Source organism: Gopherus flavomarginatus, chromosome 25 (assembly GCF_025201925.1).
Source record: "Gopherus flavomarginatus isolate rGopFla2 chromosome 25, rGopFla2.mat.asm, whole genome shotgun sequence".
Taxonomy (NCBI): domain Eukaryota; kingdom Metazoa; phylum Chordata; order Testudines; family Testudinidae; genus Gopherus; species Gopherus flavomarginatus.
The window spans coordinates 8,111,085-8,131,714 of record NC_066641.1 but is presented as its reverse complement, the minus strand read 5'-3'; the positions used below and the strand labels follow the sequence as shown (position 1 = coordinate 8,131,714).

General features: G+C 54.7%; 2 protein-coding genes across 12 annotated transcripts in view; one reads left to right on the top strand and one right to left on the bottom strand.

The window, feature by feature from the left end:
• Positions 1–1,519: 1,519 nt before the first annotated feature.
• G6PC3 (glucose-6-phosphatase catalytic subunit 3) lies at positions 1,520–11,732 on the top strand. 4 transcript variants are annotated; one of them, XM_050934726.1, is made up of 8 exons: positions 1,520–1,577; positions 2,086–2,313; positions 4,096–4,202; positions 6,223–6,313; positions 7,888–8,006; positions 8,844–8,985; positions 9,162–9,329; positions 10,003–11,732. In XM_050934726.1, the coding sequence occupies exons 2-8, from the start codon at positions 2,096–2,098 to the stop codon at positions 10,361–10,363; spliced, it is 1,206 nt and encodes a 401-aa protein (XP_050790683.1). In that variant the 5' UTR covers positions 1,520–1,577; positions 2,086–2,095; the 3' UTR covers positions 10,364–11,732. The 4 variants fall into 4 exon arrangements, with proteins under 4 accessions (XP_050790683.1, XP_050790682.1, XP_050790681.1 ...); XM_050934725.1 differs by having other exon boundaries at positions 1,523–1,571; XM_050934724.1 differs by lacking the exon at positions 1,520–1,577 and having other exon boundaries at positions 1,809–2,313.
• Positions 11,733–20,168: 8,436 nt separating this feature from the next.
• The window catches only part of HDAC5 (histone deacetylase 5), an 87,419-nt gene continuing 86,957 nt past the window's right edge, over positions 20,169–20,630 (bottom strand). For all 8 annotated transcript variants that reach the window (XM_050934687.1, XM_050934684.1, XM_050934688.1 and 5 more), the window contains one exon: positions 20,169–20,344. In XM_050934687.1, the coding sequence (XP_050790644.1) occupies positions 20,305–20,344 (40 nt within the window). In that variant the 3' untranslated portion in view covers positions 20,169–20,304. The remainder of the gene's footprint in view (positions 20,345–20,630) is intronic.

The window sequence follows — 20,630 nt, the reverse complement described above, 5'->3', positions numbered from 1 at the left end:
TGATGCAGAATAAAAGGATCAACTCCCACACAGTTTCCTTATCCCTGGTGAAGCATTTTGTACATCATCATTCCAAAGTAGCCAAGTCTGCAGCAATCTGGGAGAAGCAAATTGCACCATGACAGGATGGATCCCAAACTCAATTGTTTTCTAGATTCTCTTGAAAGTCCCTTGAGGAAGCACCAGGCATCTTCCTTACTTTTCCGTAAAGGGTTTTATTTATTCTCCCTTTGTATGCAGCAGTTTAGCAAAAAGAGGATTAATTTGTTAGCACTGATGAAATTAAAGATGACCTACAAAGAATTTTTTGTTTTAAATCTGGTGTGTGCTCCTTTGTGCTTCTTAATCATGGAGAAAGACAGCCGAAAAGGGTGGAAGGTTTATTCCCCTACCCCCCCTCCCTATTTAGCAATATCAAATTTTGTCTAGTTTGCCAGTCATCCACAGTGTTTTCCAGGATAGGAAATACTTACATTTTTAACATCAAGAAGCAGCTGTGAGGACGTATTTTTTTGTTTTGTAAAAAGAGGTGGACCCCCCTCCCCTAAAAACTTCTTTAAACATCCCAGTCCAGAGCAGCAAACAATGGCATAAACCTACTTCCCTTCCACCCCTTTGCAGGTCACCTTTAAGAGTAAACTTCCCATTGGGGCTACTATGCACTACAGCGATACATAAATAATAGCATAGACAAGCGCTTCACACAAGATTTCTAGGATCTAACTCCAAATGACATAACCCTCCCCCACCCAATGCCATCTCTAAGCATAGTAATTTTGTCAAGGTGCCAACCTCTGGTTTGAACAAGGTGAAACTGAAGGCACATAGACTCAGGCATGGGAGTAACTAGGGTGACCAGATGTCCTGATTTTATAGGGACAGTCCCGATTTTGGGGTCTTTTCCTTATATAGGCTTTTATTGCCCCCCACCCCCATCCCGATTTTTTCACATTTGCTGTCTGGTCACCCTAGGAGTAACAGCAGGATATATGGGATTGAGGACCCAGATTACAGCATGAGATTACAGGTGCAGGAGGTGCATGGTGTGGGATTGGAGATATGGGGGAAGAGGGAGGATGGGAGTGGGGCAAAGGAGGATATAGGGGCAGGGTTGGGGTGTAGGGAGGGAGACAGGGTGGAGAGGGGCGAGATTTGGGACACAAGTAGGAATGGGGTAGAAGGAGAAAGAGGTCTGTGGGATCTGCGCCAGTTTAGGGGATGCATCTGGAAGGAGGGGGGGGCTACAGGGTGGGATGTCTGAGTGCTGGGGGGCTACAGGTGGAACTGGGGGGCGGGAGCTGACTTAGGGGGCGTGGGACGGGACATCGGGGACACAGGCGCAGAGGGCGGGGCGAGGGGAAGCAGCAATGCCCAGTTGGGCTGGGGCGAGGCCGGCCACACAGCGGGGCCCGGGCGGGGGGGGGGGGGCAGAGAACGCGCGTGGCGCACCGGCGTGTCCCCACCTCCTCCCCGTAGGGCGCCGGCGGCCGCTGAGGCCTCTGGGAAATGTAGGCGGGGAGGAGGCGCTGTCAGAGGGGAAGGCGGGAGGAAGGAGCGTCACCATCCGGGAGGTGCCGGTAACGGGGCGCGCGGGCCGAGGGAGGGGGAAGCTGGGGGGGAAGGGCGGTAGAAGGGCCCTGTGGTTAGAGCGCGAGCCTGGGGGGCTCGGGAGAGCTGGGTTCGAGTCCTGCGCCAGCCTCACGGGGGGGGGGGGGGGCAGGCCCGGGGAGCCCTTCGGGGGTAAATGCGTTAAAGGGGAAGTCTTGGGGGAGGGGTATCTGATGGGGGGGCAGGATTCCCTGCCCCTCAGGTGCCCCCTGCAGTAAAGGGAGAGGTATCAGGGTCTCCCCCCACAGGTGCCCCCTGCATTAAGGGGAGAGGTATCAGGATCCCCTGCCCCTCAGGTGGGCACCTGTTTTTCCATCTGCCTCAGCCCAGACACCCCCTCACACACAGTCACACCAACTCTATGCAAGCTGGGGATGGGTTTAAAGTTGTGCCCGAAGCCACAGCAAGTGCAGCCTTGCAGCTCCTGTGCCCGGTCGTGGGTCCAGGCCCTTCTAACGCTCTCCCCTGTCCTTTCAGCCTGGCCGCCATGGACGCCTTGTACAGCCGCGGAGTCCTGTTTGCCGAGATGCTGCAGACCGGGCCGCCCTGGCTGGAGCGGTTCTGGCTTTCGATGACCTTCCTGGCCGATCCCAAATGTATCTTCGTCGTCTTCTTCCCCCTGGCTTATTTTCTGGACCGGAAGGTTGGGGTGGCAGTGCTGTGGATCGGTTTAGTCTCCGAGTGGCTCAATGTAGTGGCTAAATGGTGAGAAAAGGTCTCTTCCGAGACATCTGGATAGACACATACACAGCTCAGGGGCTGAATCCCCTCTACTGCCCCAGGTAGCAGACTCACTGGACCAAGAAACCCATGTGCTCAGGATGTTATTACTAATGAAACCCGTCTTCCTAGTGATCTTTTTTTATGGTGTTCTAGGAAAACACAGCAAGGCGCACGCTGGCTTGCCCAGCATCACCGCCTTTACGTGAAGCATGAGTCACTACTCCTACAATAAGGAAGCAGCGTAGGCAAAGCCACTCCCTCCCGAATCGGGTGCTTCCCCTTAAAAAATAAAATCTGCTCACTGCGTGGTTTCTTCTTCTGAAGCAGCCAGAATTGGCCGCTGTCTGAGGGGGGAAACTGAGCTGGATGGATCCACCAGTCTGATCCACTGTAGCAGTTCCTACACTCCTGTGTCCTATTGACACTTAAAAGTACCCACTCCCATTAGCCCAACTGTGGGAGAGTGAGCCGGAGCCGGTTTCTGCCTCATGACAGATGCATCAGCTAAATCCCAGCTATGGGATCTTTATTACTAGCGACAATGGCAGAGGCAGAAAGATCCCCGTGTGACTCCAGATCCCGGGTGGAAAGTGCAGCAACAGCAGCTAGAAAAGTCAGCATGATTACAAGGTCCAGCTCCTGACACCTCACCCCACTTTAATACTCGTGGACAGGTGTGTGCTAGCCAAGGAGCAAAGAGTGTGGGGATCCACACCCAGCGCTGCCAAGAGCCATGGAAGCTCTGAAGTATGCTCCTCCACACTTTATACACGCTCTTAGAACTAACTCAAAGCCCATAGGAATCAATGGGAGGCTGTCCATTGACTCTACTCAGCCTGATCCTATGCCCATCAAAGTCAATGAGACACTCCATTGACTACAGTGGGCTATGGGTCAGGCTTACACAGCCCATAAATATCACCTAACTCGCCTCTACTTTCCTGCGTTCCTCTTGTCTACTCTCTCTCTTTCTGCCTCTTCCTCTGCTCACCTCCCCTCTCTTCCTACTCCTTTTTTAATCTTCAGGTGTTCTCTTAATAACCCAGCAAATAGCAATCGCAGGCACACTGAGCCAGATCCTGATCTCGTGTACACAGCTGCAGACCCAGCGTTGTTCTGCTGCTGTCAGTGGAGTTACTCGGGTGTCACTCGGAGCAGACTGGCTCACATGCTGGACAGTGTGCTGCTGGGAGATCCCTGTGCAGTGATCACAGGCCTGCTGACTGGGCAGACTTATCAAAACCAGGAACCAGAATCAGCTGACCTACTTCCTCAGCCATCTGGAGGGAGAAAAGGACCTGGCTGGCACTGAGGTCACATGTCAGCCCTGATGCACTCTAAGTCAGTGGTCCCCAACCTTTTTCGTCTGGCGGGCGCCAGATGACGAGCCACGGAGGACTGTGGCGGCAGGTGAGCATCCGCCAAAATTCCGCCGACAGGTGGCAATGTCAATAGGCGTCACCACCGAAATACTGCCAAAAATCTCCGGCATTTCGGTGGCGACGCCTCTGGATGACTCAGCTTGTCGGCGGCATTTTGGCGGTTGCTTGTCCACCAGCCAGTACGCGGGCGCATTTAGACACCCCAGCGAGTGCCATGGCACCTGCGGGCACCGCATTGGGGACCCCTGCCCTAAGTCATGGATCAGGCTTTGCCCTCAACTGTGTCCCACGGGGGCTATTGGCTCCAGAGAGGATATGGCTTCTGGGAGACTTGGGCTTTTTGGTTTTTAGCCTGCACAGTTCTCTCTCTTTCTGTCCGTAGGCTCTTGTTTGGTGAACGGCCATTCTGGTGGGTCTATGAATCTGGATTCTCCAGCACGGAAAAAGTCCTGCTTCGCCAGTTCCCTGTCTCCTGTGAAACAGGGCCAGGTTGGTTATTAAGATGGCTAAAGTTTCAGCTTGTATGTCTCCAGAAAGTACCACAGCGGTGTCCTATATTCCCATAGCACCTTCCTCCCAAAGGATTGCAAACTGCTCTTCAGCACGTGCACGTACACAGGAATCACATTACCAACCACTGACATGCAGTCCCCTCTGAGGGCGGGATGTGGCGGCTGATTAACAGTGCATAGCATTGCTACATAAGAGTTCAGGATGGGAAGTGAAGTATGTGGTACTGAATTGAAACTGCAGAAGGAATTTAGGGAAGCAGGAGGCAACACTCAGCATTAGAATTTGGCCAGGATAGCTGATTGACACCCCCGAACCATCACTGGAAGCGGGTTCCCCTCATTACAGAAGGCCTGCCCCATCTGTAAAATAGCCGTGAGGATTTCTACTCTCCTTTTGTAAAGTGCCTTGAGATCCACAGATGAAGAGGGCAACAGATGAGGTCATTGTTGATGGTCGTATAACAGGAGACCCTAAAGGGAGGCCAGAGGGGATTTCTAATGGGACGTTCACAAGCTCCTTCCCTTCTGGTCTCTCGGTTGGCTAGTTACACAAAGGCAGCCTCAGATCCACCTCGATTTCTGAGGACTAAGTGGAAATGGGCTCTTGGGACCTGATCCAACTCCCACTTGTTATCCAAGGGAAGTGGCCTGATGGCGTCCGTGAGGAGGACATTACCGGGCCCTGGGCATTTATAGAATTTGGCCATCTGCAGGCCCTGGCTGCACTGCTTTACTGACTGTGCTCAGCCCACTTGGTCCGGGCCTTTGGGATGGGACAGCGCAGACAGTGCCTCAGCCTTAAGTAACCAGTCAGCTGGTGTCCTGGCACGGGAGAGACAGAGCTCAGCTGTAAGGCCATTAATCAGCCTGTGATTCTCAGCAGAACACATTAGTGAACGGTGGGAAGTGAAGTCTGTGCCACCGACCTTGGCAAGTAATAAATATCACTGCCTGCGTCTAGGCCAGGAAATCCCCGGGAAGGTCGGCTGTCTGACAGCAGGCAGTGGGATGAAGGAGAATCTTGCTTGGCCTTTCCTGCCTGGCTTCTCCCTTACCCTAAAAGTCCAGCCTCCAGCTCCTTTTCCTGGGATCACCATTCCTTCCCCTCTGCCCTGTGAAGCCCCAGTCTCCTGCCCCGGTGGCTGAGTGCCAGCCCACGAGGGCAGATGGCTCTAAGGAAGGTTCTGTTTCCTCTCCCTGCATCTGGGGTGTGGATTCTCATGCGGTGAGAACCTTAAGTGCCAGCAGCCAGAAGAGCGGGAGACCTAAGGCCATTCTTGACCACCCCTCTCCCATGACATTATAGTGAGGCGGGGGCACAGGTAATACACAAGCCACAGAACCCAGCAGTCTGCCCAGATCGGAGTCATAGAAAGAAGGCAACTTGAATGCAGCATCTTATAGTACCGTAATCTCCTTGATACTGCCACCCTTCTCTGGGCTCAGTTCCCCGCTCGTGCCAGGGTAACGCTAGCCACTTCCCTGAAGCTACTCCCCGTTTACACTGATGTTAAGTGAACAGGGAATCAGACTCTGAGGGCCAGCCCCTCTGTATTCACCAGCTGAGGATCTGGCCAGGAGGCCCTAGTAGGGGTGGTTTCAGCACAGGCTGGTGGATCTCACTGGGGGCCAGCCTGGCTGTGTGACTTTTGGTTACAAACACTCTTGCCAAACGGGTCAGTAACCCTTCCTTCCTAGCAAGTAACCAACTAACACATAGCTCTTTCCTGGCACATTTCATCAATAGATCTCACAGCATGTTACAAAGGTCAATGTCATTCCCTCTTGTTTCATAGATGGGGAAACTGAGGCACACACTTCTCTTCCCTCCCTCCCCCATGGTCCCCCTGCATGCCAGTGGCAGAGCTGGAAATAGAATCCAGATCTACTGGTTCTCAGTGCCCTACCCGCTAGGCCATGCTACCTCCAGACCCTAACTATCCTCTCACAGAGACAGGCAGGAAAAATATTTAACCCCTCGTGTTCCCTTTATGCAGGTAGCCCCTCTGGCCATTGCATGATCACAGGGGCAGCCTTGTGGCCTATCGTCACTGCTCTCACGGCGTTGGCATCCCGACACTCCACTAGGTAGGTGCCGCAGGGGCCCTGGGACAGGCAGTTCCCCGACACCCCATTGTTGGCAGGGTGGGCATTTGCATGGAGGCTGTCATAACACAGCTGAGCCACGCTGCACAGATATAGCCTGTGGCATGTCCTATTCCGATGGGTACAACTATTACGCTATTGGTTATACTTCTATGTAGTGTTATAGTAGTGCCCTGAGACCCCCGATCAGGATCAGCCCCCCAGGGCCTGAGTCTTCATTGTCCCCAATGTTGTAAAACAGGTAGAAAGCATGGCCATTCAGCTCTGGTAGCATCTCATACCCAGCTTGTAGAATCGGCCCCCCAGGTGGCTATAAATGCAGTTGCTGGGGTGAGCGATGCAATGCGATGGAAGCACAGAATTAGATTGAGATGCAACAGACGCTACGGACATAGGGAATATTCCGAGACTATCGTGTATCTTTATCGTCTGCCTAGCGATTGTTTTCCTGGCCTAATGGGAGAGAGATCGTGCTATATTCCATGCTTCCGAAGCATTGCATCAGTCACAGCTAGTTGTAGTCAAACTCAACATGTCTGAAAGGTGTTAAACCCTGTCTCTACTAAGTGCTAGGAGGGGCTTAATACTATGTTAGCTAATTGTATTATTCAGCTAAGCCTCGATTCAGCAGGCGGTCTCTATTGAGCAGAGCACATATACGTGTGCCTACCTGTTCACTGAGCACTTAAATCTCCTTAAATGTGCATCTACAGACAAGCATGTGCATAGGAGCTTTGCTGAGCAGGGATGGACTTAACCAAGGGCTTCAGGCCCAGATATTTAAAGGTATTTAGGTATTGCTGTGCTCAGTGTGTGATGCCCAACTGATTTAGGAGCCTTAAGTCTGGGTGAAGTGCCTGGATCCCTTTTGAAAATGAGACGTAAGGCTCCTAAATGAGTTGGGCATCGCACCACTGAGCAGCATCACCAAAAAACCTTCCAAATCTGGGCCTTCATGTTTTGCTGGCTTGGGGCCCAAGATGGTTTTAGTGAGCGACTGGGAAGCCCCTGGCAAAAATGGGCAGGGTCCCATTGAAGTAGGACAGTTTCCAGGAAATGTAGCGCTTGGACTTTGGCCATGCGCCCCTGTCCCGCTGTGAGCGACTATTGCAAAAAAGGAAACAATCCTCTGAAAAAATTGGGGGAAGTTCCCACAATTCCAAGAAAAATCTCGGCAGAAAAATTCACCGTTTTGTTGCAGTTTTCTGCTCCCCTTCGCCTATCTTTTTTTGCCTCGCCTACAAGTCTTTTTGCCTCTCTCCTTCGGCCCAATTCTCCAGCGGCCTGTTCCTCCCCTGGTCACTCCCGCCAGTACGGAGCATTCAGAACGGTGGTCACGGTGCAGGGCAAAGGGGATCAGACTCGCTGGTGACTAGGACCAAACCATGCAGTGCTCAGGTACCCCGGTGCTACGTACCCGGATGGATCAATAGGGTGGGGTGGCCGGACTGGTAACGCTGAGGTGACAGAGCCGCCCCTTGTGGTTGGCAGGCAGGAGGGCGTGTGTTCTTTTCCCACCCAGCTGTATAACTCTCATTCCTTTCCCCCCACAACAGCCGGCTGGTGAAGCTAACCCCCTTCCTGGCCTACTTTCTCCTCCTGCTGGCTGTGGGGCTCTCGCGCATCTTCATCCTGGCGCACTTCCCCCACCAGGTGCTGGGTGGCATTGTGGCTGGTGAGTAGATCTGGGGGAGCGGTGGGCCTGGCAGGCAGAGAGAGGAGGCAGGCTGGCTGGCTGTCACCCAGAGGACAGGAGGTGGTGACTGCATTCAGACACTAGCCCCATCTGGGCTGGGGGCTGTGCTAGCCGAGCCGTTTGGCAGGCCCTCATAGCTGGCACCAGCGTGGTCTGGCCCAGGTCCCAGCATGGCTTCTATACTCGGTTTCCATGTGATCTGGCCCTGGTTGCGCTCGTCTGGCCAATTAGCCTGCAGCCTTGCCGCGAGCCTGCGCTAAGCCCCAGGGTGGAGGGTAGCCCCCAGGGTCTCATGGGAGAGGAGGCAGCGCAGGTGAGAGACACGTTCTCAGGAGGCACGTACTATCCCTGAAGGGATCTGGCTAGCGCCTCTCCCGCCGGGGCACATCCAGCTGCCATCAGGCTCGGGTAGGTCACTGCAATCATCCGCTTGGGGCTGATGGACCCTAAGTGTCCGCTCACCCTCCCCTCTCCGAGCCCACCCTCTGTGGCCAGCGCAGCCCCACTGGCCCTTGCTTCCCTGGCAAGGCGGATGGCAGGCAGTGGGTTACACCCACCCCTCCCTGGGTGAGCTGTGACCTGGAGCCCCAGCTGACCCAGGCAGTGGGAATCCGCTCCTCAGGACCTGCTCAGCTGGTGGCGTCTGAGTCCTTTCCCCCCATTGGCAGGGACCTGTTGCCAGCACCCTCCTCCCTCACTGCCGGGCAGCATCAGACTCCGGGCTCAAGCTACAGCCCCTTCCTCACCCTCCCAGTCCTCAGGCTGCTGCCTGCCAAGACTCCCTGCCCCTCTGCCCTGTGTCTCTTTGCTGCCTAGGAGCCGCCTTAGGCTGGATGCTGGAGGCCTGCGTCCCAGCAGAGAGGAAGCTGAGTTTCTACCTTGCCACTTCGCTGGCCCTGCTGCTGAGTGCCATTGGGCTGTACTGGAGCATGGTCGCTCTTGGCGTGGACATCGACTGGTGAGCTTCTCACGGGAAGAGGGTCCCTTTACACGGCTTCCCGATCAGAGAGACCCAGGCCCAGCACGGCCTGAACGGCTGCAGGACCCAAGCATATAAACCCGCCGGGTTCTCACTCCTCATGTTACTGGCAACTTACCTGTGGCATCTTCCTTCCCCTGGGCCTTTATGCACAGGAGTCCCCACCCTTCCTCTGGGTGCCACACAGCCGATTCTACAGTCATTCCAGCTGAGAGGCAGAATTGCCCAAGAGAGAACGTGCCCAGGGACCGGGATAACACCCACACTCTTGGAAAGTGCCTTGGGGAGCGGCGACAAGGGGGCCCTGGCCAGGCGCACCACCAGTATGTCTGCCTCAGCATCCCCTTGGTCCAGGGCTCTCTCCTGGCCCAGTTCAAGGAGCCATCTCTGGGCATAATTTATTCAGAACACAGACCAACAGCTCAGTCCTTTTCAGCCATCCAGCTCTGGCTCCTCAGGGCAGCAGAGTCGCTCAGCTAGCCATTCCACCAATCTCCTAGCCCTCAGCCCCCGGGCACTAGCTCTGCAGCTCAGGAAGGTCAGCTAGTGGCCCCTCACCTGTGCTCAGCAATTTCTTCCTAGTCCCAGGAAGGGCCTGCAGAGCTTTCCGCTCTCTCTCCCAGGTAGCTCTCCCCTGACCCTCTCCTTGCTCTTCCCTGGCAGCTCTGACTCTCCAGGACTCCACCCCGTGGGGCCCAGGGGCCCCTTTTTAAGCCCATGTGGGAGTCAGCTAATCAGTCATAGGTCCACAGAACCCTGCACTCTCTTAAAGGGCCGCTTACCCTCTGGATCTTTTATGACCCCAGAGCCCCTCCCTAACACTGCCCTAAGGCTGGATTTGATGTGGACTCCAGCAAGCCTCCTGACTCACTCACAGGAGGGCTGGCCCCTTCCTCAGGGCTAAGCTCAGAGCTGGGGCGGCAGGGCTGCTCAGTTACTGCCAGGCCTCTTCGTGAAGAGCTTTCAGGCACTGACATTTCTCCACCGCTCGTCTAGGTCAATTCACCTGGCCACTAAGTGGTGCCTGAAGCCGGAGTGGATCCACATAGAGACGAGGCCCTTCTCGTCGCTGTGCCGAGACACAGCCTCTGTCGTGGGCCTGGGCCTGGCCACCCACTCCTCCTTCTATGCCCAGCTGAGGCACGAGAGACCCGGCTGGAAGCAGCAAGCCGTGGGCGCTGGCCTGGCCCTCGCTGCCCTTCAGGGCCTGAACGATGTGGTGCAGCCGGAGAACATCGTCCTGTGGTACGGCCTGAACTTTCTGAAATACGCCAGCTTCCCGTGGGTGGTGGTGGCGCTTGTTCCGTGGCTGGTCCGGTTGCTCCCTCTCACGCAGAGCCGGCCACACTCCAAGTAGCACGTCCAGTGCATCAGTGAGCCAGAGAGACGGCGGGTCACTCACCCTAGGGGGAGTGGCTGGAACTACCCGCATATCCCTAAACTAAATCTCCTAGCAAGTGGCAGCATCTGTCCACCCAGCTTCCAACGTCACTAGATGCAACCCAGGCCAAATTCTGTTCTCCCGTCTGCTGGTCCAGCCCCCTGCGTGTCAGTGCATGAGAGCAGCTGGCTCTGGGCTAGAGGAGGATTGCACTGGCTAGAACGCCTTGCTGGAAAGCAGTTACTTAGCCCTGCTTTGGCTAACGCAGGTTCTCCTCTGGCTTAGACAGGGGGCCTCACGCTAGAAGGATCCAAATAAACCAGTGATTTGGATCTGTCCCCTTGAGCATTAGCACCAAGGAGGTTTAGCTGTGCTGGGAGCAAGGGCTCTGGGGTAAGCTCCAAACACAAGACAGGGTGTTGCAAGGTGGGCTGTTTGGAGGACCAGCTGGCCCCCTGTGGCTCCAACATTGGTAGCTTCCTGTCTGGACTGCAGAGAAACTGTTCTGGCTGGTACTGAAGACCTTGTCCTGGGCATCACGCCATCCCAATGCTTGGGACAGTTGTGTGTGGATGCTGTGGATGCATCTGCACTAAAAAATGCGGTACTCTATTCTCCAGCTGCACAGCTACTACTATAGGCTCAGAGAAATGTGGGGCTGGAAGGGACCTCAAGAGGTCATCTAGGCCAGTATTTCTCAGCCTTTTTGATATCAGGGACCATCTTGTTGCCTTCCTAAAGGCATGGAGCTCTCAGGGACCGGGCATTGAGAAACACTGATTCTAGTCCAGCCAGCTGTGCTCAGAGAGGACCAAGTACATCTAGACCATCTCTGACAGGCGTTTGTCCAACCTGTTCTTAAAAACCTCCAGTGACGGGTGCCCCACAACCTCCCTTGGAAGCCTGTTCCAGAGCTTCACTACCCTGGGAGTTAGAAAGCTTTGCCTAATATCTAACCATCTCCCTGGCTGCAGATCAAGCCCATCTCTTCTTTTCCTATCTTCAGTGGACATGGAGAACAATGGATCCCCGTCCTCTTTGTAACAGGCCTTAACATATTTGAAGACTGTTATCAGGTCTCCCCTCAGTCTTCTTTTCTCAAGCCTGAACTTCCCCAGTTTGGTTTTTTTTTCACCTTTCCTCACAGGGCAGGCTTTCTAACCTTTGATTGTTTTTGTTGTTCTCCTCTGGATTCTGTCGTGTTTGACCACATCTTTCTTAACGTGCGGCACCCGAAACGGGATGCAGCGCTCCAGCCGAGACCTCGGCAGTGCTGAGCAGAGCAGGACAGTTATTCCCCGTGTCTTACATACGACAATCCTTACTTTTACTGCAGCCCAGAATACAGTCAATTACTGCAGCCCAGAATACAGTCGCCTTTTTTCACAACTGCAGCACATTGCTGCTTCATATTCAATTTGCGATTCACTACCGATCCCAGCTGCTTTTCAGCAGTACAACCACCTAGCCAACTACACCCCATTCTGTACTTGGGCGTTGGCTTTTTGCTGTCTTAAGTGAAGTACTTTGCACTTGTCTTTATTGAATTTCAGCTTGTCGAGTTCAGCACAAGGTCACTGATTTAACAAGGTGCTTTTGAATTCTAAGCCTGTGTTCCAAAGTGTTCCCCGCCAGCTTAGTGTCAGCTGCAACTTTTATAAGCATACGCTGCACTCCACTATCAAGAGTCATTAGTACTGGCCCCAGGACAGACGCCTGCAGGCCCCCACGATACATCCTCCCAGTTTGACAGCAAGCCATTGAGAACCACTCTTTGTCTACGGGCTTTTAACCAGTTTTGCACCCACCAGCTAGTAATTTCATCTAGCCCACATCTCCCTAGTTTGCTTACGAGACTGTCATGCATGACTGTGTCAAAAGCCTTCCTAAAATCAACATGTATCATGTCTAACGTGCCCTTGCTGTTCACGAGGCCAGTACCCATCCAAGAAGGAAATGAGGTTGGTTTGGCATGATTTGTTCTTGACAAATCCATGCTGGCTAGTCCTCATCCTCTAGCTGCTTCCAATTTGATTGTTTAATACATTGCATCTTTCCAGCTATAGTCTCTAGACTAACATCAAGCACTTTGCTGGAGCATTTCAGCAGCAATCTCACAGCGCTTTACAAAAGGCCAAGTCATCCCCATTTTTCGAGCTAGGGAAACTGACGCCCGGAGCCATGAAGGGACTTGCCTGAGGTTACCCAGCAGACTAGTGGCAGGGCTGGGAATGGAACCCAGGGCTCCTGAATCTCTGGTCACTCTAGCCACTAGACCACACTGCCAGGAAACTAGCAACGTTGTAAGTGCTGGTGCAGACTAGCTGGATACCAGGGATCAGTTGTGCTGGCGGAGACAAGGCCAAGGTGTTGGACAAAGTCACAGTGACCCAAGCAGCGTCTCATCACTTAGCCTTGACAGGGCCAAAGGCCTTGAGTGACGAGGCCACAGGCCGGCCACCCTCCGGTGGTAGCGGCATGCCCAGGCCGTAGCTAAAATGCTTCTGTTCACGACCATTGTCCATGTCATTGCAAATCCTCTGTGACTTGAAACATTGGGGGAAGGGGGGAGTGATTCAGCCATGTGTTTGTCCAGCATCTAGCACAGTGGGGGCCTGGTCTGTGACTGGGGCGCCCAGGTGCTACAGGGTAATGGACAAGTGCTGACGGCGCGTATTTATTCCTGGTGTTGAGAACCAAATAAAGGACCCTGTAACTGCCTGTGTGACCCCCGGCACCTCATTCAAAGTGAGTCGCCCTTCGTCCTCCCCACCGCTGGGTGGGGATTTGAAGGGGCAGGGAGTGTCGCCCCGTCTGGAGGAACTGGCCGTGATGAGGGGTAGAGGCTCCCCGCTACCCCACCACAACAGACAGTGCCCATGGAATTCCCCAGCCGGTGCAAAGGGGGCTAGCTTTCTGTAGCAACGCACCCCATTTCCGGGTCTGGGTTTGCCTGCCCTGTGTCGCTCTCTACAAGAACCAGCCCTGGACCATCATGCAGTTCAAGCCGTCGGCCCCCTGCCAGAGGGGTGGCCCCTCCCGTTGATGCTTCCCACACCATGGAGCTTAAAGGGTCATTTACACCAGAGGCCCTTAAAACCTTTCCAGGGCGAGTCATTTGTGGGTGTGGCTTTGGCACTTCGAAGGCTTCCATCCCTCATTAACCAAGCCCCAACTCCTGTGGGAGCTAGGACAGTATCAGGTGGGAAACTGAGGCCTAGCCAGTTGAAGCGACAGGCCTCAGTCCACACAGCATCTGGGGCAGAGCTGGGACAAGCACCCAGGTGGCTGGAGTGCCTTCCAGTGTCCTACTGACTAGACCAGTTGCCCCACAGCCTCTTTCTGACAGCGCAAAGGGCCGTCACACCCCCTTTATGCTGCGGGAAACCGCTGAAAATCAGGCCAGTCATCAAAATCCAAGGGCGGCCCCCAGCTCCGCTGCGGGAGCCTTAACGGAAGTGAAGCTCAGGGCCGGTGCGGCCCCATTCGGGCCCTGGCAGGCCAGGCGGAAAGGTGCGACCCCAAACAAACCCACGTACGCCAGCGCCACCAGCGGGTATTGCCAGAAACAGGTTTATTTACACAAGGACAAACATTGTAACAGATTACAAAATACTCAACTGAAAACCAGAGCGAGAGCAAGACAGAGAGCAGGGCAAAAAACCAGAAAACCAAAACCAAACCCTCAGACAGAAACAGTTCCCACCCTGGGGAGGTGGGAGGGGGGTGGCATCTTGCAGTGTCCAGGGGACAGGAACGACAGAAACGGCACAGACCACCCCCAACAACGTAATACTGCCGAGACGGCGTGAAACTCAGAAACGAGACCATGGGACACAATCCACCCATGGACAAACACTTACAGGTGTCCAATGGAGTCATGGCTTGGTTTTTTTTTTGTTTTTTGCAAATGAGTGAAGAACAGGGCCCTGGCAGAAACTTGACACCCCCATACTGCAACTGAGACAGACTGCAAAGGGGAGGGTGGCTCACTGCCTCCCCCCCAAAATAAACTCATTACGACGATGAGGAACAATGTGATCAAGGGGAAAATGCTTTTCTTCTCTCGGTTTCTTTAAGACTGGAGGGTTTTACGAGCAGAAGGGCAATACATCCCCCCCTCTCCTCCCCCCGATCTCTAGGATCAGTGTTGGATTCCAACACAGTTGAGAACAAAGTTTGGCTTTACTTGGGCAGACGGGGCTCAGCTGTATTCAGGTGCTGAGGGGCCTGACTCCCCCGTGCCAGTCATTTGCACGAGTGCACTGAGGGTGTGAAACAGGCCTGGTTACTGGTACATCAGAAAGTCGAAGGGACCTACCCATACAGCCGTATCTGGGTGACGGTTCCAGACCGGCTGGTCCCTGGGCTGGCTACACCAGGGCTATGTTGCGGAGCGGAGACGGGTTTTGGCCAGAGTTTTGGAACTGGGTTAGAGCAGTGCCATAGCGTGGCTAGAAAATGAGCCTGAGGTCCCGTCTACGCTCCGAAACGAAACAGGGTTGTAACCGGGGGGGGGGGGGGGTGGCAGTTGTATCTCTAGAGCAGACAGGGCAGATGAAGGGAACTGTGCTACCATCATGGCAAGATCAGGGCAACATTTAGCCAAGGTGGGTTAGAGGGGAGGTTCCCCACCCAAAGAGGCAGGAGCAATTGTTGCTGTTGACCCGGGGGGTCTCCATTGAGCGGGGGTGGCTTTAAGGACCTAGGAGATGGTTCCCGGGTGCAGCATGGTTTAGGGAGGGGCAATTAAGAACCAGCTTGAGCCTTTCAAGGGGCTCAGCTCCCGTGCTAGTGCCGTGTTCAGGGCCTGCCACTTGGGAGCCAGCTGTGGTGGCAGAGCTGAGGGCACTTTGCTTGGTATTGCAAGCGTTTGGGATTAGAGCCGGGAACTCAGGCTCTGCCAGCCCAGTGGGCAAGCCACAGCCAAGCTGTCCCAGGGAAGCGGGGCTCACGTTTGGAGAGGGGTTCTTGGCAGAACGGACCTAGTGTGGCTTCTAGGTAGGCATTTAATCAGGAGAGCGAAACCTTGTAAACCACCCTGCTCCCTGATATGCCGCTTGGAAACCTGCCGTCAACCTCCGGGCTGGTCTGGGAAGGGAAGAAGGGGACCTGGGAGCTTAGCGGAGACAGGGCCTCGAAGGGATCACCCATGGCTTTGAGTGACCCATCGGGGCCCTTCCTCCCGTGGCTTTGCCCAGTGGGTGGTGGCTGGGGCCAGCAGAGGGCTGAGATCCCTGTTCCAACTCCCTGAGTGCTCGGGCAAGCTACATTAGACCCTTCTGTGCCCAACTTCTCCCTGCCTCCGGGCTAGAGCCCAGCCGAGATCAGCGAGCCCCTCGTCTGGGAAGTCCTGGCGGGGTTTTCGCATCTCCTGCCTTGCCAAGAAGAAGGGGGCCACCCTGGCAGGGCAAAGGGGAATTCAGTCCTGGACATCTCTACCAAGACAGAGGAATGGCGCCAGGTGGGAAGGTGGGTTTTGTCACATGGGCAAAATCCACTCCCCGTATTGGCTCCCCGGGGCCGTGCCTGGAGACTCGGCCTCACTGTACGCCCGCCTGACTGGGTGACGTCTCCACTAGGGGTGGGCAGCTCAGAACTGAACGGAGCCTTCCAACGTTCAGCGCCAGCTCGCTTTGTACGTCACACCTCAGTGCTGCTCGGGGCCAGGCAGGGCTGGCGAAAGGCGGAGGTAAAGAGCCGAACCAGGATGACCTACTCAAAAGGTATTTAGAGACGAATCTGACATCCAGGCTGCACAGCTAAACCTCCATCACTGGGACCCTACTGGGCATGGCTCTGCTGCAGCGTGTCGCTGGGACCCTACTGAGCATGGCTACACTGCAGCACATTGTCGGGACCCTACCGGGCACGGGTACGCTGCAGGGCGTTGCTGGGACCGTACCGGGCACGGGTACGCTGCAGGGCGTCGCTGGGACCCTACCGGGCACGGCGACGCTGCAGGGCGTCGCTGGGACCCTACCGGGCACAGCTACGCTGCAGGGCGCTGCCAGGACCCTACTGGGCACGGCTACGCTGCAGGGCGTCGCTGGGACCCTACCGAGTATGTCTATGCTGCAGTGCAAACGCGGGTCTGTGGGACCCTGGCTTGTGGACTCAGGCCAGTGCTTGTGTGTCCACACTGTGTGGTAAACCTGGGTTTACAAGTGCTGGACCCAGGGCTCACAGCCATGCTAACGGGCCCACACTGCACTGGGCAGGTCTTTTGTCTCGAGCCTGCAGCTTGAACTGCATCCACACTGCAAAATGACAGGGCTTGGACCTGAATCACAGTGGAACTCAGGGTCCTACTCCTCCCCCAACCGCCCCAGGTAGGTCCTAGGATCAGGGTCCTGAGTGCTTGCTGACCCACCTCAGACTGATTTGTGTGTGGATGGAAGGGGGCTGGGCCCAAATGCAAGTCTGAGCCTGGGTTTACAGTGCAGTGCAGACAGACCCATAGTCACTGCCGACCTGAGCTGCATTTGAACCGACAACGAAAGGGAAACGCGCCGTTCCCTAGAGTCACTGCTACACGGACCCTGCCACCACTGCAGGTGTCCTCAGGAAGCCACCAGGGAGAAGCTGCTTAGCTGCCAATAAACAACCTCTCGTTTCCACCCCTGCAAGAGCCTGAATAGACCATCTGACCTTCGCCACACTGTGCTCAAAGCTAATGGCCAGCAGCATGCTGGAGAGAAGGGATGGGACGGGGAGCCGGATAAGCAGGGACGGAAGGATCCGCGTAAGTCCCCCCACCCCTATCCCATGCTAGGGAGGATCAATGACCCATCTCTCTCTGTTTCACCAGAGTAAACCCCACAGCTCGCTCTAGGGTGCTGGTTTTCGGCACAAGAGAGCTGGGTTTCTTACCCATGCGTAGCCAGGCCTCGTGGGCAGGGCAGGAGTCCAGCTACAAGTGAGGTGAGCTGGCCGGGCGCTGCCCCCGGCAGGTTTAGCCAGGCGCCAAATGGCCCGGCCCCGGCTAAGGAACCATTGCAATCTCGCCAATGGAGCGGCGCTGGAGAGGCCCCTGCAATGGGCAGAGAACGGCCAGGATCGGAAATGCCCGGCAGCTTGAAGGGCAAGGCAGCTCGGTCCTAGCACGCCCGGCCTTGGGAGCAAGCTATCTGAGCATGGAGCTCTTGGGTGACCAGTGCTGTTTCGCACAGGCTCGCTTTCTGCCAGAAGCTGATGGGATCCCAGGGGGACTCCCTTCAGAGCCAGCCAGGAGGAGGCCAAGGTCCCCTCAAAGGGTTATCGAATTGCCCTCCGGGGAAGAACCAGTTTATCACCTGGCGGTACTGAGGGTGGTATGTGCAGAGCCCCCGGGAGCAGCCCTGCCTTGCCAAGCGGCACTATCTAGTGTTCACAAGTGTGTATTGCACTAACTCTCCCCAGCTCCGCTCAGTTAGTGTTGGGCACAAGGGACGAGCGCCGAGCTTGCCTCTGTTTCAGTGTTGGGCACAAGAGACGAGTGGCCGGCTCGCCTCTCTGTGTCAGGGGCAGGGTGCTGCAGCTGGGCAGCAGGCGGGGAGCTCCGTGCCGAGAGAGCTTTGACGCTCCCTCTCGGCCTGGGCTCGTGCCATTGAGCCCGACGGCTATGAAACCGTTTGGGGGAGGGAGGCAAGTAAGGCCGTGAAAGGGGCCCAGTGCTCAGCCAGCCACTTGGGGACGCAGGGGCAAAGTCTGATCCCCATGCTCAGGCTGGAAGGGGCTTGCACTGGGCTGTGGGAGCAACCCCGGGAAGCCTTGTAGGGGAGGCCACAAAGGGACTGAAAATCAAGTCCATGCCCCAGTGAGGGGGATTCTAGTCTGCCCTAAGCACCGCAACCTGCACAGGGGGGTGAAGCGTCCCAGGGGTATCTCTGGGATGGGCAATCAGCCCTGTCTGCTGTCAGGGTTTGAACCCCAGCGTAGACAGGGCCTTCGTGAGGGGAGTTCAGCACAGCTACTCCCACTGTGGTGTCCGGGAGAAGGGATCCAAGCCGGGGGGAGGAAGACAACTGACGACAAAGAAGATTCCTCTGGCAGTGGGACAGTCCACCCCAAAACTCAGAGGAGGCTGGATCCAGGGCTCAGGTTTGCCTCATCAGAGGGGCCAGCGATTGCCTCTGGGGCTGTTTGGCTCTGGGTCTAGTACTGAGAACCCTACGGGAGGGACAAACTGCAGCACCCGCAGCAGCCAAGGGTTCTAGATCCACCCTGCCACTTCCCAGAATGGCGGGCGGCCCGGAATCCTCCCGCATCACTTCCCGTAAGCGAGGGTGAAATTCACCCCCCTACCCTGCCAATGCAATATATCAGCCCCTTGTCGCCCTTCACAGGGGCCCACCACCAGACCTAAGCACCACTACAGTCTCCGGTCAGCCCACGGTTTACATGGCATCGTCCTATCCCTCCACACCAGGACAAACCTAATCCCCCCATCAATGACTTTTATCTCCTTGCTGCGCAGCCACAGCCAGGACACGTGGGTGTCTATGAACAGGGCAGAACAGAAAGGTGAATCCAAATGCTGAGATGATCAAAGAGGCCATTCCCCAGGGAGTCCCTGGGAGCGTTAAGCCCAAAGGGAACGGTGACACCGACAGACCTCATCAGAGGTTTCAACCGAAGAGAAAAACCACACGACACACAGGCTGACATCACCCAAAACTTAGAAATCCCGCCGCCGAAGAATCATTTAAAACAAAACCACCCAGCTCTGTCCTTGGTGCAAATCTCCGCCCTCCCCCCCTCCACCACCCAACTTTCCAAAGGAAAAGCATGTGCGGTGCATTTAAAAAAATACTATTAAATAATACATCTGTAATAAAATTATATACCTTTGTTTTTTTTTTCCTCTTTTAAAGCTAAAATCCTTCTAAGTTCTCTTAGGCTGGTGAAGTAACAGGAAAAGAAAAATATTTTTTTTCCTTTTTTTTCTGTTTTTTTGTTTTTGTTTTTTTACGAATGGACAACGGTTTGTTTTGTGCACACGAGACAAGAAATCAAATTATTTACAGCGAGACGAGGCTTTGTGAAAACCAAACAAAAAGAACGTCCAGAAAGCATTGGTCATGAACATGGATGCACAATGGCTCTCTTAATTACAATGGGATTAATTACACAGTGCGTGTGGTAGGAGAAGGGAAGGCTGGTTGGGGAGGGAGGGGGTGATTGAGAATCAGACTAGAAGTGTGACTCTCTTCCCCGGCCCCATATTTATATCTGTATAGCTCCCTCTGAAATGGTAATGCAAAAGAGCAAAATGAAAATCACAGGGAAATTAAGGCATTAAAAAAAATGACTTAATTAAAGGCACGAATATTTCCTCTCTCCTCCCCCAGAGACTGTCCTCAGCATTCAGAGTCACTTATGTCTCAGAAACACTTCAACACACTTGACAGAAAGATTAATTCAGGTGTGAAGGTTTAAACAAAAAAAAAAAAGCAAGAAAGCAAGTCACAGAGGTTGGATTTAAGTGTGAGTGAACCAGAGGAACGAGAAAAGAAGAGAGAGGGAGAGAAAACAGGACGGTGTTGCCGTTCAGATTTGAAATCAGCCGGGTCGTTTCCTCTCTCCGGAGCACAGAGGGTAAAGGACCCCAAAGTGAAACCGTTTCTTGTTTTGCTGCTACCTTGTGTCGCCAAAGGGAAGAACGCCGGAGACGTAAGACAGGAGAGGAGGAACTCGAAACCAACCAAACCCCTGAATCCCGAAGGTGCGGGGACAAGACTGAGATGCTGGTGGGGTCAGCTGCTTGGAGACGGACACAATCACACACACGGCTTTGCTGTGGAGTTGAGTGTGACTTTTTTTTTTCTCCTCTTTTTAATAGAAAAAAAAATCCTTTGGGGGGAGGGAGGGGAACGAAATCACAAATGACCAAAAAAACCCACAAAAAAGTGACAGCTACACGACGGCTTGGCACTTCACAAAACAGGCTCCTCCTCCATCGGCTCATCCATTTGTCTAGGGGCAAAGAGAGAGACGCCAGCTGTTAATATGGGGCGAGGTGGGGGGCGGGGGCTTGATCTTAGGCAGGCGGCCTGATCTCAGGTTGTGTTCCAGGGACGGATGGTCCCCGGCATTCAGCGCACGCAATTGGAGCCCGGACCGCCCGAAGAACCCAGCTCCCGTTTACGTACCTAAATAAAGGCCTGATTCTCAAAAGGCCTCATCACCCTGTAACTGCAGGGGTGACGCAGATGACTGAGTCTTCCAAATAGCTCAGCCCCCCACATGCTGGAAAATGTGT

Excerpts from the sequence above, each read along its gene's own strand:
- G6PC3 (XM_050934724.1), top strand. The coding sequence starts at position 1,970 with ATGCAAGCTGGGGATGGGTTTAAAGTTGTGCCCGAAGCCACAGCAAGT. Across the intron at positions 2,314-4,095 it reads CTCAATGTAGTGGCTAAATG|GCTCTTGTTTGGTGAACGGC; the intron begins GTGAGAAAAGGT and ends TTCTGTCCGTAG. Across the intron at positions 8,007-8,843 it reads GCTGGGTGGCATTGTGGCTG|GAGCCGCCTTAGGCTGGATG; the intron begins GTGAGTAGATCT and ends TTTGCTGCCTAG.